This window comes from Schistocerca nitens, chromosome 1 (assembly GCF_023898315.1).
Source record: "Schistocerca nitens isolate TAMUIC-IGC-003100 chromosome 1, iqSchNite1.1, whole genome shotgun sequence".
NCBI lineage: Eukaryota > Metazoa > Arthropoda > Insecta > Orthoptera > Acrididae > Schistocerca > Schistocerca nitens.
In genome coordinates this window covers 195,100,800-195,121,038 of record NC_064614.1, presented here as the reverse complement: position 1 = coordinate 195,121,038, position 20,239 = coordinate 195,100,800, and the positions used below count along the sequence as shown (strand labels likewise).

At 42.9% G+C, this 20,239-nt stretch overlaps 1 protein-coding gene across 3 annotated transcripts in view; it reads right to left on the bottom strand.

Moving 5' to 3' along the window:
- The window catches only part of LOC126245358 (leucine-rich repeat-containing protein 15), a 142,756-nt gene that overhangs the window by 70,248 nt on the left and 52,269 nt on the right, over window positions 1-20,239 (bottom strand). For all 3 annotated transcript variants that reach the window (XM_049948309.1, XM_049948308.1, XM_049948307.1), the window contains one exon: window positions 6,699-7,121. In XM_049948309.1, the coding sequence (XP_049804266.1) occupies window positions 6,699-7,121 (423 nt within the window). The remainder of the gene's footprint in view (window positions 1-6,698; window positions 7,122-20,239) is intronic.

Sequence of the window (20,239 nt, the reverse complement as noted above, 5' to 3'; positions counted from 1 at the left end):
TTTGGAGATTGTGCTGGCCTGGGCAGCAGTCGAACATTTTCTGTATCCAGAAAGGCCCGTACAGGACCTGCAACATGCGGTCGTGTATTATCCTGCTGAAATGTAGGGTTTCGCAAGAATGGAATGAAGGGTAGAACCACGGGTCGTAACACATCTGAAATGTGACGTCCACTGTTCAAACAGGCGCCAATGCGGAAAAGAGGAGACCGAGACGTGTAACCAATGGCACCCCATACCAAAGCCAGTATGGCAATGACGAATACACGTTTCCAATGTGCGTTCACCGCAATGTCGCCAAACACGGATGCGACCATCAAGATGCTGTAAAGAGAACCTGGATTCATCCGAAACAATGACGTTTTGCCATTCGTGTACCGTTCCCCATAAATCAGCAACCCTGAGGCAATGGACTGTGATCAAGAACATTCCAAAAATGGAATGACCTGCCCAGACTTACGGTCCGAACCCAATGCAACACCTCTGGGATGAATTAGGACGTTGACTTCGCCTAGACTCCAACGTCCATTATGACTACATTTCTGGGTTCGTCTTCTGAAGAAGATGGGCTTCCGTCAAAACACACACACAAGCTGGCGAAGTGCTTCCCCAATCTCCTTACTCCGCTGTGAACATTGTATTAAGAAAGCAGCTGACTTTATCTGCCGAATAAACCGTCTTCAGCTTAACGAGGGTAACCTTATTGTCAGTTTTCATGCGGTGGAGCTGTTTATGAATATGGGTATAAAAAACTTCTTGGACTTAATATCCCAGATCTGTGAAACTTCCGCGCTCGAATTATTTAGCTATACTCATACGTTATTCTGTATTCTGTACAGCGGCCAGTATTCACGACTGGATGGACAACGTTGCGATGGAAAACCCATTAGCTCCAGCTGTTGCAAAGCTCTCTATGGAGACTTTCGAAAATATTGTTTTGATACGATCCCATTAATGTCTAGTTGCTTTTTCCGATAAATTGAAGACACGATCGTCATTTGGCCCACGGACGCGAAGAACATGACAGGTTCTTGGAACATCTCAACAGCATTAACAGTAACATCCAGTTCTCTACGAAAGTATAAAAAGGCGATGCACTGTCCTTCCTCAACGCCAATGTCCGCCGAAAACGAAACGGATGCCTTGGCCACAGCGCGTACAGAAAAGCTACGCACCCTGATTTCTAGTTCTACACCAGCAGCCATCATCACCCGTCCCAGAAGCGCCCTGCGTTACAAACATTGGTACAGCTTACAAGAGCTGTATCAGGCCGATAAATCTACCCCTATGCTGAGCCACCTACGCAAGGTCTTCATGAACAACGGGTACAACGCTCACCATAAAAATGAAGTGATCTCAAGCTAGTATCACACTAAAACCAGGGCCAAGGAGCTGGAAAAGAACAAGGTTTTTGCCGTTCCTTGGCTCCTTGTCAGCCAAGATAATCCACCTGGTGAAAAGACACGAAATCAAATCAATCTTCAGAGCTGCGACAAAAATCCTACACTTATTCAGGCCAGTTAAAGATGCCGTAGGTCTCAGAACACCTATGGTCTAAAAGATACCTTGCGAGTGTGGCTAGTGCTATGTCAGACAAACAGTGTGCAGTGCAGAACAACGGCCGGCCGTTTTTGGCCGAGCGGTTCTAGGTGCTACAGTCTCGAACCGCGCGACCGCTACGGTCGCAGGTTCGAATCCTGTCTCGGGCATGGATATATGTGACGTCCTTAGGTTAGTTAGGTTTAAGTAGTTCTAAGTTCTAGGGGACTAATGACCTCAGCAGTTAAGTCCCATTTTTTTTTTCTTTATTGTGATTTCATTCCCCTGCCCCATATGGGCAGGGGAGGGCTGTCAGTGGCACAATCCACCGCTCTTCAGCCGAGTGACATGGCAACTAAAATAAGAATAAAATGTTACATACATAAGGCGATAAAAAAAGGAAACATAAAACAGAGTAAAGGCAGAAAAGGGAGGTAAAAATAGATTGACATCGAGACGCTCATGGGGGACAGTTAAAAAAGTCACCAGGAAGTTTAAAAACACAGTCTCATAGCGTTCAGAGCCATTTGAACCATTTGTAGAACAACAACTCAGGAAGGAGCATGAAAGGTTTCATCGCCTACGCTATCCAGAAAAAACAACTTTAGCTGAGCAAGCTCTGAAAAGCAGTCACTGGATCAAATTTGGCGTGGCGTGGGATCCAGCGATTGCTAAGCTGGAGCGGGCGCAGCAAACGCGGAGTCAAGTTCCTATACATGGCGATGTTGTGAGCATCAGTGACGTCACAGCCGACAGCTAGAGTATATAAGGATCTACCAAAAGCCCATCAGGTCATCCAGTCGATCGGCTGCGGAAGAGCTATGAGGACGTGCTTCGGCTGCCACGGGACAAAGTCGAGTTCTTACGTATTGTCTTAACGACACAAGGCAAATTTAGTCGTGTTCTCGCGCCGCAGCACGAGCAAAATAGAACAAAACCAAAGCAGTGAAGGGGTCTGAGGACGCCACCAAAAGGACGCGAGAAGACGACCAAGGCGCTCCTTCGCTGGCTGTCTGGTATCTGCGATGAGACGACAGTCAAGGTGAGACCGTCGATATCCGGTTTCGGGAATGCACCTGTCTGGTTGCATAGCCAAACAAATCGGACGAAGCCAGCGCTGTTTGTCGTGCTCGTGCAAACGGCAAACGACATCTTCTCCCAGAAGAAGCTGCTAGGCTTTCCGATGACGGTAGAAGCTCTCCCGCCCCACGTGGACACAGAGACACAGTGCTTCAACTTTCAGGACGAGGGCCACGTGGTAAAACATTGCCGCAACGCACTCCGCTGTGTCAAGCGCTCATGAGAGCACAACATCCGCGACTGCGACACAAGAAAAGAAGACAAGCCGACCTGCGCCTGCTGCGGTAGGCCACACGTCGCAAGTTGTTGCGGCTGTCTGGTTTCTCCCAACAAAGCAGTGTCACAAATGGGAGGGGGGGGGGGGGGGCGGGGCGGGCACGGTAAAGAAGAAGCGTCATCGAAGGAGAAGGCGCCGAAAGACGCCAACTCCCAAGACGGTTCAGCAAAACGAAGAGCGGACAAAAGAAGACACTGGGGAAGCAGCTGTGCGTGGTGCAAACCGCGGCGAGAAGGGCGGCGTTGAAGGGCCGACGCGCGTCAGGGCATCCGCACAGGCCGACCAACCAGCCTCCATCTCCATCGCCGTCGCTAATGAGACGCCAGAGATGACAGAAGAGGTCGAGAGAATCGAAGAAGAGTGGGAAGTCTGCGATGCGGTCACCCAGACATGCGTCAGCCGGTCGTCATGACAATACAGGAGTGGCGAGATATCGACGAGAAGATACGAAAACTCGGATCACGGTCCCGGTCCATCTCCACGGACGACTGGTGCAATGACGCGCAGGAATTCTGTGCCTGATAGGGAGCGATGTCAAGATAGAAATCAAAAAAGATCCCGAGCAGTAGACGTTGGCCACATTCCCTCCAGTTCTTCATTTAGTCCTGGCCTTTGGTCATCAAACAATCGATCTCATAATAACCTTCTATTCTCAGTATGCAATTCCCTGAAACCTACATCCAGATCCATAAATCCGTTATCGCAAAAACTAATTTTCAGACATGAAGTGATACGGGCAAAGCCCAGTGGGCCATCGAAGATGCATCAGAAGTCATTCCACTTGAAAAAAGCCAGAGAGTGTTTGGGCGCAAGCTCGCGGCATTTAAAACACTTGACGCAGCTGGAAACCAAAGAAAAGTTTATTCAATGGAACCGTCATGAGACTCTACGTCCTCACATACTGTAGTTAGTTTATTTGCATTTTTCATGGAGCATAATAGCGATCTCTGACTATGAAGTAGGACGAATTAGTTTACAATACACTTTCTCAGTGAAAAACATGGCAACATGATGATCACTATATGATACGTTTACGTTAATCGTAAACAAGCTTAAATTTTTCTTCACACAATAATCCATAATTAAATATGTCCCATTTCTCTCTCTCCCTCGCTCTTGCTCTGTCAATGCCCCCCCCCCCCTCTCTCTCTTTGAAGAGCGCGCGCATACACACACACAAACACACGCACACACACACACGCACACGCACACACACACACACACACACGCACACGCACACACACACACACACACACACACACACACACACACACACACACTGTAAGTTAGTACTACACATTTAGAAATTATTATATAGAGTAAAAGGAGTTTCAGGGTAGATATGATTTAAATTTGCGTGTTTAGTTAATTATGTGTTAGGTTCTTCACACTCTCGATAAAGGACAAAGATTTTTATAGCTCCTTTGTGCCTCATAGTAAGGCTGAGTGATGGATAGCGTACGACAATTTTGTAATGTATCATTCCTGGACAAGTCCTAGGGTATTCCACTTGGCTGTTTGGGACTATAAAACCGGCGTCTGGTGTTATTGCGTTTTGTGAACCTGTTTCTGTGCAGGTATGAGTTATTTGACGTTCATAAGCAGCGGGAGATCGCTTTGATTGCTGTCTAGCGAATGGAAGCTGCTTATACTGGTTGCGTTGGGTGAAATCACGAGAGAATGTACGAGCGTTTCTTAAGGTAACTCAACTGTCTCGTCTACGGGAAATACAGGATCTATCACTGCACTTCCAACCGTAGACCTAGAGATCTTGTGTAGGGGAGGCAGGGAGCAAGGAGAACTATGCTTGTGGAAGGCAGTGGTTCACACTATCCTCTGGCGGGATGATCCAGCAATATGTGAAATTTGTGGAATCCAGTTTCTTGTATCTTTTAACTACATGTTTATCATGTGCTGACATACGGGCAATCACTATCCCAGCTGACAACGACAGTGGTGTAAAATGCGTTTTTAAATTTGTAAACTGTCAAGTCTTGTACCTTAGTATCGGGGAGAGGAATTCAATGACCCCTGGCTGAATGGCTTGGTCCTTATTCCCTGTTTACCCATATAATAGGGAGTGTATAGTAAAAAACACATACGTACAACACAGATGTGTCGAAATAGCCAGACATTCTGGTGATATCTGTTAATAAATGTTCCTGGGGAACTGGGGCGAACTTTCGTTCATGAGAACATAAATTGCTCACACCGTGAGATGTGTCCATTGATATCCAGTTAGCACGCTCTAAAACGAACGTCATTGTCGTAATCTGAACCCAGCAGCACTGTGGCACTCTCACACTGGGTGACTGCTAGCTAAGGTATGGAATGGACTGAACACAAGGCACTCAACAAGAGATGAGATATATTCTGTCCGTTCAAAATCACCAAAACAGGAAAATGAAGAAGAGAGTAAGTGGAGGAAAAAGAAGTTGTGGCGAAGAAGGAGGATGAAGCAGAGTAGTACATCTACATCTACATCTACATTTATACTCCGCAAGCCACCCAACGGTGTGTGGCAGAGGGCACTTTACGTGCCACTGTCATTACCTCCCTTTCCTGTTCCAGTCGCGTATGGTTCGCGGGAAGAACGACTGCCGGAAAGCCTCCGTGCGCGCTCGAATCTCTCTAATTTTATATTCCTGATCTCCTCGGGAAGTATAAGTAGGGGGAAGCAATATATTCGATACCTCATCCAGAAACGCACGCTCTCGAAACCTGGACACAAGCTACACCGCGATGCAGAGCGCCTCTCTTGCAGAGTCCGCCACTTGAGTTTGCTAAACATCTCCGTAACACTATCACGCTTACCAAATAATCCTGTGACGAAACGTGCCGCTCTTCTTTGGATCTTCCCTATCTCCTCCGTCAACCCGACCTGGTACGGATCCCACACTGATGAGCAATACTCAAGTATAGGTCGAACGAGTGTTTTGTAAGCCACCTCCTTTGTTGATGGACTACATTTTCTAAGGACTCTCCCAATGAATCTCAACCTGGTACCCGCCTTACCAACAATTAATTTTATATGATCATTCCACATCAAATCGTTCCGTACGCATACTCCCAGATATTTTACAGAAGTAACTGGTACCAGTGTTTGTTCCGCTATCATATAATCATACAATAAAGGATCCTTCTTTCTATGTATTCGCAATACATTACATTTGTCTACGTTAAGGATCAGTTGCCACTCCCTGCACCAAGTGCCTATCCGCTGCAGATCTTCCTGCATTTCGCTGCAATTTTCTAATGCTGCAACTTCTCTGTATACTACGGCATCATCCGCGAAAAGCCGCATGGAACTCCCGACACTATCTACTAGGTCATTTATATATATTGTGAAAAGCAATGGTCCCATAACACTCCCCTGTGGCACGCCAGAGGCTACTTTAACGTCTGTAGACGTCTCTCCATTGAGAACAACATGCTGTGTTCTGTTTGCTAATAACTCTTCAATCCAGCCACACAGCTGGTCTGATATTCCGTAGGGTCTTACTTTGTTTATCAGGCGACAGTGCGGAACTGTATCGAACGCCTTCCGGAAGCCAAGGAAAATAACATCTCCCTGGGAGCCTGTATGTAATATTTTCTGGGTCTCATGAACAAATAAAGCGAGTTGGGTCTCACACGATCGCTGTTTCCGGAATCCATGTTGATTCCTACGGAGTAGATTCTGGGTTTCCAGAAACGACATGAAGAAGAGGTGGAAGAGGAGGATACGAAAAGGGCAAACATGTGAAACAAAAATGGAAAAAGGAAATTGAAAAAGGTGACCATAGCTACCGCAAGGGAGACGTACCCACTTGATGGGGTTGTCGGAGACGTTGAGGATCTGGAGGCGCGGCAGGCGCGCCAGCGTGGCGCGGTGGTCGATCTTCTGCAGCTGGCAGCGGCTGAGGTCGAGCTCCCTCAGCGAGGGGCTGGCCAGCACGAGTCCCCCGTCCAGCTCCTGCAGCTCGCGCAGTTGGTTGTCGGCCAGCGATAGGCGGCCCAGCCTCGTCAGGTTGGCCAGCAGCGAGTCGGCCGCCACGTGCGCCAGCCGCGAGATGCGGTTGCCGCTCAGGTCCAGCTCTTCCAGCGACACCAGCGCCGAGAAGGCGGCCGCGCTCAGCAGCGAGATGTAGTTGGCCGACAGGTCCAGTCGCGTCAGGCGCGTCAGGCCCGACAGCTTCGCCGGGTCCACCGTCATGATGTTGTTCCTCGACAGGTCGAGGTACGTAACCTGCGTAACAAGTAAAGCAGTCATCAGTCCGAAGATTTTTCGATCATCGCAGTGCTTTACTAGGCACGGTCCTGTTGGGGATGGTATACCGTTGCCTTCCTCTGAACTCACTTACCCAGCTGGTTGTAGAGGGTGTAGACTTAAACGTGGATTCTGAACAACGGTGTAACTCAACTTCCTTCACATCAACAACCAATGCCAGAGATCAAACAAGTGATAAGTGAGATGTTTGTACAACACCACGAACTTGAGACATAGTGACCATGAACATCCGATAACCGAGAACATCACGAGGAGGTATCTGCTCCAAGACGTTGCAGTCGACTTAGTAGTAGTATCAATGCGAATTATCGCAACAGTCAACCAACACTAACCAACAGGATTGTCAGTAACTGAAAAAGTAAAATGAAAACGACCTCCTCGAAAAACAGATATGACTTGTGTGTTAGAACCCGTAGGTCTTGTAAACTGTCTCATGATGATAATATCTGTGTCTTTATCCGTGGTAGAGGTGTTGATATGAAATGTAAAATAGTTGGCGATATGACTGTATATAATAGTATATAATAAAGTGGTGGTACATCCTCTGAACTGTAGACATAGAGCTGTATCCTTTACTTTAATAAATCACAAGACAGCAAAAAACAAACCTGTTGGGTCAGTATGAATGACCCATCCCAAACATCCCAGTTATTCATATCTTGATAAGTCTCGTCAGTTCCGGCCCCTTGTAGTTAGGCCGCCGCCTGTATGGCCGCGTGCCAGCCGCGCCCAGCTGCCGTCGCGCTGACTAGCGCTCCTCACCGCGACGGTGGGATAAGCGCACCGCGGCTGCTCGAAATTTTTCTAAGTCCGTGGCCTTGGATGGCGTGTCGTCTATAAATAGCGTTTTTCCGGTGCTGGCGCATAGTCGGCAGCATCCCTCGTCGCAGGATACATCGTGCCTACGATTTTCAAATGGTTCAAATGGCTCTGAGCACTATGGCACTCAACTTCTGAGGTCATTAGTTCCCTAGAACTTAGAAATAGTTAAACCTAACTAACCTAAGGACATCACACACATCCATACCCGAGGCAGGATTCGAACCTGCGACCGTAGCGGTCTCGTGGTTCCAGACTGCAGCGCCTAGAACCATATCCTTCCCTTCCACTATCTGTCTGCTTCATCATTCCCGATCGTTCTGTGTCCATTTTTCCCTCCCCCTCTCTCTGTCCATCGCCTCTTTCCCCTATCTGTATCCATCTGCTCCTTTTCCCTTTCTGTCTGTCCATCTTCTCCTCCTCCTTGCTCTCCAGATTATCACCCCACCCCGACAGAAGGTTGCTGGTTCCTCGCGTAAGAACTTGTAACATAAATTTCTCATACATTCGACATATTTCACTCATATTTGCATGCATATTTCTCTTGTATCTCTAGCGAATTACACTCTTCAGTTACGTTTTCACGCAGATCGTATCTCCTGAACTGTGTGTCGTACAATGACATGTTTTGCAGGTACATCCAGTGGTATTTGTGGATATTGTGTGCGAAATGTGTTGCTAAAGAAGCAATAGATTAAAACGTGGTGCATGTTGCGGCACTTTTTCACGAAGCTCAGTGTTTATAACATGGTATCTTCTGAACAATGAGCCCGCATCTCGTGGTCGTGCGGTAGCGTTCTCGCTTCCCACGCCCGGGTTCCCGGGTTCGATTCCCGGCGGGGTCAGGGATTTTCTCTGCCTCGTGATGGCTGGGTGTTGTGTGCTGTCCTTAGGTTAGTTAGGTTTAAGTAGTTCTAAGTTCTAGGGGACTTATGACCACAGCAGTTGAGTCCCATAGTGCTCAGAGCCATTTGAACCATTTTTTCTGAACAATGTGTCGTATAATCACAGATTTTTGCAGGTACGTTCAGTGATACATGTGACTACTGTCTCCAAAATACGTTGCGAGTAGAGTTTGTAGTAAAGAAGTAATAAATTGTAACGTCATGCCTGATGCAGCAGTTTTACTCACGAATAGCAGAAACGTAATAATCGAGGAAACGTAATAAACGATTAACTTTTTTCTTTTCATCGTTTTATAGGGGGTGTCAGCAAGAAAAAGTCTCTTAAAGGTTTGGCATATATGTAAATTTTGTTGCAAGTCACTAAGGGCTCTCTCTCTCAATTACTGGATGAACATCATCTGGCTGTTTGCGCATCATGAACTTCAACAAGTCCTGACCTTCATCCCAACTCTTTTGAGACGGAGGTAGTTCTTACCCCAAAGTGTTTTTTTTCCAGATTATAAGCGCTATGTGTACCAAGTCTGGTTGAAATCAATCCACTGGTTTAGGAGAAGATGTGGCATATACCTAGGTACATACATTCACTTTTATGTATGGATGTAGCAGAGTAGATCAGAGTGTTGGCACTATCGTTGCCTTTCCGACCACGGCACGCACAAAACAGACAAGTCAGTTGACTATATCAGTAACGATTGACGGCCATGACATGTTTAAAGACAACACAGCTAACTAGTTCGGTACAAGTTTTTCAATAAAACATGAGACTCTCAGAAATTAAATTCATTTGATCATGTGCTAAGATGTTTATACATTCATAAAACAGTATTTATGTTTTATTAAGAACTGACGTTCCGTAACTGTACCATGTTTTTAATTGTCTGTTATGAATAGATCTAAGTTTAATGTTTCTTAGTTGACAGCATTCATATTTCAGTGGGCGTCGATATTTCCTTTTGGTCAGCTCAACAATGTGCTGAGAACAGCTTATGCATAAGCCTAATAACTGTTAGTGTGTCGTATTACTGAACCCAGAAAAACAAATTATATCGAAACGGTGAAGTAAATAAAATGCGCTGGTGTGTGAAAAAATGTGCACTATATAGGTTCATGAAAAACAAGCTTTGTCCTTACTTAAAATAAATGTTGTGTGACTAGGGCCTCCCGTCGGGAGACCGTTCGCCGGGTGCAAGTCTTTCGATTTGACGCCAATTCGGCGACTTGGGCGTCGATGGGGATGAAGTGATGATGACAACACAACACCCAGTCCCTGAGCGGAGAAAATCTCCGACCCAACCGGGAATCTAACCCGGGCCCTTAGGATTGACATTCTGTCGCGCTGACCACCCAGCTACCGGGGTCTTTATGTGATATAGACGGACAAAGTAAAATGTGTTGGACAGTAAAGGGACACCGAAAGCCAAACATTATAGTCTGACGATGTCACCTCACGGTGTGAAAGGGACTTCTTACACGTCGTGCCGTTCACTCAAACCACCAGTAAACACATCGCTTTAGAATCACAACGCGCAAAAGAATTAAAGAATCTCTTTTTTGAAACCCGTAATTCCATTGCGACGCGTAAGTTCGAAATTTAGCTCGAAGGTGTCTACAACCTTCCTATGTACTAGCGAAAAAGCATTGGCGCCCGGAGACGTCGTCCTCGGGCTTGACGACTCTTCAGAAATTAAGATGTCGATATAAACGAAAAGAAGCTGGTGTTGAAAATGAAGTCACACTGGCGTCAAAATTCACCAAAATTCTGCTCAACGCCACCGTGGAAGTGTACTGACTTGATATAAGAGCGAACCGCAAACTGATAAGACTTTTGTCAATGAGTGGCTTATCAGGTAAAGTCATTAAAGCCTCGAAAACTCGTCACAACAGGGGAACAAGTATTTCCCTGTTCGAATACAGCTTTAGAGTGCTACTCTGTTTTTACGACACAGAGAACGACCCACGAAATTTGTGCAGGGGAGACCATCCCATGTAATAGGTCTCGGCTATCTTGTTGTTGTAGCCTGCTGTACGAAGAAATTTTATTTAGCTTACGATGTTCTTTTGAATACTCCACAAGTTTCGTAACTCAAATATAGGTTGCGACCACTTGATCTATTCCTAAGCCCTTTGCTCATCACAATCTAAATTTTCGCATGATAATAGTTCATTCTGATGAAATGTAAGAGACACCCTTGGCCACTACACAAAACCGCGAGGAGTTCTTTTATTTATTTTATTTTACATGTCCAGTTCCGTAGGACCAAATTGATGACAAAATCTCATTGGTCTTGGAACGTGTCAGTACATGAAATTACAACAGAAAAGTAATAAAGGACAAAATAAAATGTTTTATGAGTCCTAAATACACAACAAGTTATAAGTTTGTTTAAGAGCAGTCAACAATATAACACAGGAATCAGCTTAATTCTTCGAGGGACTCCTTGACACAACAGAAGAAGTGACCCATGTGGAAATTCTTCAGCTTAGATTTGAAAACTCCTGTATTACTGCTAAGATTCTTGAATTCTTGTTGTAGTTTACTGAAAATAGATGCAGCAGGCTACTGCCTGCCTTTCTACACAAGAGTGAAGGAGGTGCGACCCAGATGCAGATTGGACTTCTGCTTAGTATTAACTGAGTGGAAGTTGCTAATTCTTGGGAATAAGCTTACATTATTAACAAGAAGTGGTACGTTTGAGAAGCCAATGTCAGAATACTCCGGCTAATGAACAGGGTTCGACAAGAGGTCCAAGAACTTACAGCACTTATTGCCCGAACCGTCTGTCTCTGAACAAAAATACCATTTGAGAATAGGAAGAGTTAGGCTAAAATATGATGCTATACATCATAAGCGAATGAAAATAAACAAGGTAGATTATTTTTCGTGTCGATCTATCGCTTACGTTAGGTATTGTTCTAATAGTAAAAGTGCAGCATTTAGTCTTAGAACAAGATCCTGAACATGGTTTTTCCACGACAGTTTACTATCTATCTGAATACCTAGAAATCGGAACTGTTCAATCTCACTAATCATATGCCCATTCTGTGTAATTAAACCACCACGTTGTGTTGAATTGTGTTTTAGAAACTGCAAAAACTGAGTCTTACTGTGGCTTAGCGTTAGTTTATGTTCTAGAAGCTATAAGCTTATGTCTTGAACTGAGCTATTTGAAACAGTGCCATCGCTGAACACAACATCCTTTACTATCAAGCTAGTGCCATAAGCAAACACATCATGGCCTCTCTCAATACTATGAAGGAGACCTTGTGCTGTCTGTTATTAAAGCAAGTGGTGCAACAATTTTGAGTCACTCCCCGTATTCCATAATGGTCCAACTACTGGAGCAATATTTTGTGATCAATACAATCGAACAGCTTAATTAAATCATAAAAGACGCCTGTCGTTCAAAAACTTTCGTTTAATCCGTCCAGTACCTCCAGTACCTCACAGAGAAAAGAGAATGTAGCTTTAGTTGTTAAACCACTTCTAAAACCAAACTACGTTTGACAGCACATTATGTGAAATGAAAGCATCAATTTTCCTTACATACACAGCCTTTTCAGTAACTTTTGGAAACAATGATGGCATAGAAATAGATCTAACATTGTTTACATTATCCCTTCTCCATTTTCATTAAGCGGCTTCACTACTGAGTACTTTAATCGTACAGTAAACTGACCATCCCTAAAGGAAAAACTAAAAATATTGCTAAATACAGAGCTAACATATGCAGCACAGTAATTTACTATTCTGCTAGACACTCCATCATATCCGTAGTCTTCAGTGATTTAATTATTAACTCAAATTCCACATTGTCAGTATCATGGAGGTGTATTTCAGATATCAGTCTAAGGAAGCCATTTTCCAAGAGACTCATATGATTCCCTGTACAAAGTCAGTTCAGAAAGCGATTGTTCAACACTGTATATATATCTGACTTATCAGTAATAGAAACACTTTTGCTACGTGCTGATCTTATATTCTCGACCTTGTGCTGCTGATCAGACACTTTCTTCACGACTGACCATATGGTTTCACTTTTATACTGTGAATTAGCTATTGTGTTTGCATACCACATCTATTTGCCTTCCTAATAACATTTTCAAGCACCTTACAGCACTGTTTGCAATGGGCTACTGTAACTCGATTGTGACTACTTCTAACATTTCGAGATAAATTTCATTTTCTTCTACATGATGTCCTTATCCCATAACTCAGCCATTCAGGCTGCTTTTAACTGCTGGTACCCTGTTCTGAACGCTGTAATGAAGGTAACTTTGAAAGAGCATGAGAAATGTGTTGAGGCAAACTTTATATTTGTCATCTATGTTATCCGCACTATAAACATCCTGCCACTCTCTTTCCTTAATGAGGTTTAAAAACCTCCCTACTGACATTGGATTAGCTGTTCTACATAATTTGTTGGAAGATAAATAGTTTGGACAAGAAGAGAATAGAAGCTTTCGAAATGTGGTGCTACAGAAGAATGCTGAAGATAAGGTGGGTAGATCACGTAACTAATGAGGAGGTATTGAATAGGATTGGGGAGAAGAGAAGTTTGTGGCACAACTTGACTAGAAGAAGGGATCGGTTGGTAGGACATGTTCTGAGGCATCAAGGGATCACAAATTTAGCATTGGAGGGCAGCGTGGAGGGTAAAAATCGTAGAGGGAGACCAAGAGATCAATACACTATGCAGATTCAGAAGGATGTAGGTTGCAGTAGGTACTGGGAGATGAAGAAGCTTGCACAGGATAGAGTAGCATGGAGAGCTGCATCAAACCAGTCTCAGAACTGAAGACCACAACAACAACAACAACATAATTTGTAATTATATATAACATTTGTTTGAGCACAAAAACCTTTTAGTATTAAAATTTGTACATCATGGTTCGAAAGACCATTCACCCTTTTGGTAATAGAATACCCATCTAGTAATGGTTGGGCTACTGTTCACCTGCACCCTGGTTGGAAAAAAATGCAGTCTGGATTAGATCATATGAATTTAGGAAATCTCCCAACATCCTTTTTCTTGCACAATCACATACAAAATTAATATTAAAGTCACTTCTTATTAAGTGAACCAAGAACCCTCTCTAGCTTGAGCAGAAATGCTCTGAAGTCAGTGTTAGGAGACCTATAAATAACAACAATTGGAAGTTTAGTTTCAGTAAATTCAACTGCCCCTGCCCAACATTCAAACACCTGTACAGTACAGTGCTTTGATACATCAACAACTCAAATGGAATTCTGGTACCTGTCTTTTTCAACGTCGAGCTTTTTTACTTGTATTTGCGTTACCAACATTCTATGATTGCTTCAACTTCGGTTCTGCTTCAGAAGTTATCATCTGAGTTACTGATATGGCTGTATGTCGGAACAATCTGTTATTCGCAGTGACACAGGTTTTGTGGGGGATAACGTTCATGGACGTACCCTGCATATTCTGGTGTGAGAGTACTGGTCGATTTCTTTGTCAACAGTCTTTTTAAAAAGCATTCTGAAGCGGCAGAAGTGCCACGGCCGATGTAAATGGTCGAACTACCTCGATACAGGTAACCGGCTTCGTCTAAAAGACAGTTCTGGGTAATATTAATTAATTAAAACAATGATACTAATGACTCGATAACTTACTAATTACTTTGCCCTGGAAAAATCCAAGTCCAGATTTGTTGTCTATGATTAAAATTGATCTATAAGTGAACCACGTTCTGTTTGCTTTTAATTTTTTACATATTTTCCTTTCTGTTCATTTTTAGCCCCATATATTCTCATGTGAACCCGGCACAGCCGGCCGCGGTGGTCTCGCGGTTCTAGGCGCGCAGTCCGGAACCGTGCGACTGCTACGGTCGCAGGTTCGAATCCTGCCTCGGGCATGGATGTGTGTGATGTCCTTAGGTTAGTTAGGTTTAAGTAGTTCTAAGTTCTAGGGGACTGATGACCACAGCAGTTGAGTCCCATAGTGCTCAGAGCCATTTGAACCATTTTTTTGAACCCCGCACATCAGTATACTGTATTATAAACAGGATTTGCACGAAAACAGAAACAGCAATCTGTGTAATTGAAGATTGTTTTTTTCTTTTTTCTCCCTGAACTTTAGTTATTCTTTACAAATATGTCTCTGGTTTCCTTTACTGATTACTCAGTGTACAAACTGAATAACATTGGGATATGCTGCAACCCTATCTCACTCCCTTATCGACTACTGCTTTCCTTTCATGTCTGGTTTTTGTACGATTTGTAGATCCGCTTTCACTCCCGGTGTTTTGTTCCTGCTACCTCCAGAAAAATATATTCCAGTCACCTTTGTCAACGTCGAAGCCCGTAATCGTAAGTTTTTCTTGGTTCTGTCTGTCACGTAAGATAAGTCGTAGGTTGCTATTGTTTCGCTTGCATCATCATTTGTTGTCCAATTATTTCAGTGTTCTATAAATGATTAGTGTCAGAATTTTGGGACCATGACTTATGAAACTGGAGCCATGTCTATACTCCAGATTGAAATGAGGATCATCGAAGTGAAGTCAGGATTCCAGGGAATAAATTTCATCCAATCGTTTTGGACAATTTCTCTTAATCAGCATGCTGCTTGTGACGATAATGAATATCGTGTAGTGATTTACTACTAAAAGTTATAGTAACCCCGTGTGGTGCTAATGTGACGCACGGGTGCTGACATCTGTTGCAACGTCTTTAACCACCTGTAAGAGTCGTAGGATATTGTTTTTAATGTGTTATATTTGATTTATATAATGATATTGCCGCAGCGATTTAGTATGACTCTACAATTCACACATGTATCTGTACTCTCGTTATCTTAACATCGACAACTGCGTAAACTATTTACGCTGTTTCGTCACACATTGTCAGCGCAGAAGATTTATTTGATGGCAGGTTATTCTGTGCAAAGGAATATGCACATGTATTTCAAGTCGCAAAGCACGCTGGTGAGCATACTGGATATGTATTGACACAACTGTAGTTAGTTATTTACTTGGTACATACATCATGTTCACGATATACGCTGTGATGTGTAACTTGTCAACAGAACAAACATACACACACACACACACACACACACACACACACACACACACACACACACACACTTGCATATAATATGAAAAAATGTGTATGACTGCATACTGGCCATTTGTAGGGTTTTTCGCACACACACACACACACACACACACACACACACACACACACACACACACTTGCATATAATATGAAAAAATATATATGACTGCATACTGGCGATTTGTAGGGTTTTCCGCAAAAATGACTAATTATTTTTAATCAAGAATTCCCCCATGGTTATTAAGGAGAAACATCTTTAACCCATATTTGAAAGCACCCCTAATATCTTTTAGACATTTATTTCGATATCAAAGAGATTTATAGTTCTCTTTCCTCTGTCAGAGTTAGATTCGCTACAAGGAACTGAAGACCATTTTTCTATCTAGTTTTGTATTGGCGAAAATCTCTATTAGTCTTAAGTAGCAATCGATTGTTGAAAATAAATTTTATGAGTAAATGTACTCTAAAATTGTGCTAAATTTCCCTAGCTGCTTTGAAGGGATGCTTGCAAGTTGTGTGCGTCTGAATCTCCACATATGATTCTAATTACTTTCGTTTGTGCAGTGGATACGTTTTGTCGAAGAGAAGTGCTGCACCAGAAAATTATCCCACTATACATCAGAGAATGACAAAAATGCGAAATATGTTAGCTAACTGACTTCTCTACCCAGGAAGTTCGTAGTTATTCATATGGCAAAAGTAGCTGAACCTAAAAGCTTTAAGAGGTCTATGATTTTTCCAGTTTTAAGTTTTTATCAATATGCACATCTAAGATCTTAGAACTTTTTATCCTGTTTATTATTTCTTGTTGATGTGCTAATTTAGCAGGAGGTTGGATATTTTTGACAGTACAAAACTGGATGTGAGATTTTTCTTTCAGGGTTTAAAGCTAGCTCATTTACGTAAAACCAGCCAGCAACTTTCACAAAAGCATTATTTACTATTTTCACGTTGATGTTTCTTTGCTCATCTTCACAAAAATGCTTCTATAATCTCCAGACAGGACCATTTCAGTTACCTCATTTAAATAAACTGGCAGTTCATTAACATAAAGCAAGAACAGTAAAGAGCCAATGGTCGAACGCTGTGAGACTCCGCATAGTAATTTCTCCCCATGCAGATGAAGTGGCATACCTCCTAGTATTACTTGAACAGTTAGGGTAACTTTCTGCGTTTTTCTTAAATAGGAACTAAACCAGTCATTTCATGACTTATGTACTCTATAAAATGTAACTTCTGTAATAGAATGTTTTGATTGACACTATGAAAGGCCTTCGATAAGTCTTCTCCATAAATGTATAAATAAATGACTATGTTTAGCGACCCTCTCGAAATACAAATCGTGATTGGCTGGATCATTACTTCACAGGTGAGTGACAACCTCTGAATACATACCTTTTCAAAAATTTTGGAAAATGGTGTAAGGAGTGACAATGGATCGTATTTGTTGACTGTAGAGCCACACTTCTTATAGAGAGGCTTAACTATGGCACATTTCAATTTGTCTAGAATAATGATGAATTGGACAAGTGACTAATAATATTACATGCAGTAGAGTGACAACTTTTTAGTACCATATTGGAGATATTATTCACTCCATATGAACTTTTGCTTTTTAGAGTCATGATAATCGGTCATGTTTCAGATAGGGGAGTCAGATTAATTTTTATTTCATTAAATGTTCTCTGTATTGCTTCTTTAGTGTACTGTTTATCTTTCTGTTCTGAATTAAATGCAGCAGTTTTCTGTACTATTTAAAGAAACTAATTCTAAAAAATATCTACTACATATGAAATTACAATGACCTTTTCTTCTTCAACAGAAACAATGTCATCTTCTGTGGCCTGTTTCCCTGTGTCCCTTTTAATAGTACTCGATACTGATTTTATTTTATTGTCTGATCAAACAATTTAAGACAAGGTGTGCTTACTCCTGGACTATTTTTACTTGCTCCGAGTATTATCTAGGTTTCCCTTTTTTGTTGTGAAGTGACTTTGATACCTGTAACGATCCAAGGTTTCTTTAGCGACTTCACGTGATTGCACTCGATTATCCTTTAGGAAAATTGCTTTAGAAAATGGATAAAAACTCATTAACAAAGATGTTGAATCTCTAGCTAGCATTAAGCTTATTGACAACTTCACCTCCGTCACCATTTTTAAGCTTTCTTCAAAATCTTCAGTAGTTTTGTCACTAATCAGCCTCACTGTTTTCTTCGAGTATTTCTGAACCGTACACGGATTTAAGTAACGTAATGTGGCTAACTGTACATCGTGATTTGACAGCTCGTTTACTGTTGGATAGCATGCATTTCTTTAACTTCTGTTTGCTATATGAATACATTATCTAAAAGGCTACTACTACTTGTAGCAAAGCAAGTAGGGAAGTTTATGTCTGATACAAATTTTTAAGTGGCTAAACGCAGTTCTAGATAACTTTTGTTATCATAGTTCTAAAAAAAATTACATAGAAATCACGACAAATTAATAACCTTTCTTCCTGTGTAATAGAAAACACAAAAAAATACAACATTTAATGAGTTTTACTGTATTACGCAGTGAAGAACAGTACAGGGTAGCAAAAACAAGTATTACTTTTCTATTAGTAACTTACTAGCGCTGATCTATACGGTATTTACTTGTTGTTGTTGTTTTTTTTGTGGTTTCCTGCCACGATCCGTCGTTGCAGGAGGCGATCTATAAATTTGTACTGCAGTCTACTTATGAAAACTGTTATTTGTCAAAATTTGAATTAAGATTCCTTTTCTCTGAAGGGGGCCAAAAGCTCCTTTATCCATACTGGATCTACATGTGATAAGCAGGTAATCTGCAACCACTTTCATTAAAATTTTGTATTCATGTGTTTATATTATATTCAGACAGACAAATGACGTCATTTTCTTTCCAAATAAAACTATTCCGCAAAAAAATTAATTTTATGTTAACCCCCTCTAATATTCTGGTGAAGCAAGTTGATTTAACCTGCCTTAGGATGATTTGTCAATTTAATTTCTTTTAATATTGTCTGTGTGAACTCTGAATTTGTGCTAAAGTCCGTGTCCTACCAGACGCAAATAATTTCGGGCATTTGCCTTTGTTTGCTGGTAGATACTATTAGGTTTTCTGCTAATAGCATTGCCAACTTGTCCTTTTATGTCCCTTTCAGATTTGGCCCATCATACTACAGCAACTACGATACTCCTCGTAGAAAGCACATTCACTGACGACGTCCATTACTCGCCGTTAATATTTTAGAAGTGCGTGACTTCTGACGTCTGGTACTGACGAACTGAAGTGATAAAACCGTTGCCGCTAATAATATGCGATCTTCAACATTTCCATACAGGATGTAAAAAATTCATCTCAAACGTTTCAAGCGTGATATACACTCCTGGAAATTGAAATAAGAACACCGTGAATTCATTGTCCCAGGAAGGGGAAACTTTATTGACACATTCCTGGGGTCAGATACATCACATGATCACACTGACAGAACCACAGGCACATAGACACAGGCAACAGAGCATGCACAATGTCGGCACTAGTACAGTGTATATCCACCTTTCGCAGCAATGCAGGCTGCTATTCTCCCATGGAGACGATCGTAGAGATGCTGGATGTAGTCCTGTGGAACGGCTTGCCATGCCATTTCCACCTGGCGCCTCAGTTGGACCAGCGTTCGTGCTGGACGTGCAGACCGCGTGAGACGACGCTTCATCCAGTCCCAAACATGCTCAATGGGGGACAGATCTGGAGATCTTGCTGGCCAGGGTAGTTGACTTACACCTTCTAGAGCACGTTGGGTGGCACGGGATACATGCGGACGTGCATTGTACTGTTGGAACAGCAAGTTCCCTTGCCGGTCTAGGAATGGTAGAACGATGGGTTCGATGACGGTTTGGATGTACCGTGCACTAATTCAGTGTCCCCTCGACGATCACCAGTGGTGTACGGCCAGTGTAGGAGATCGCTCCCCACACCATGATGCCGGGTGTTGGCCCTGTGTGCCTCGGTCGTATGCAGTCCTGATTGTGGCGCTCACCTGCACGGTGCCAAACACGCATACGACCATCATTGGCACCAAGGCAGAAGCGACTCTCATCGCTGAAGACGACACGTCTCCATTCGTCCCTCCATTCACGCCTGTCGCGACACCACTGGAGGCGGGCTGCACGATGTTGGGGCGTGAGCGGAAGACGGCCTAACGGTGTGCGGGACCGTAGCCCAGCTTCATGGAGACGGTTGCGAATGGTCCTCGCCGATACCCCAGGAGCAACA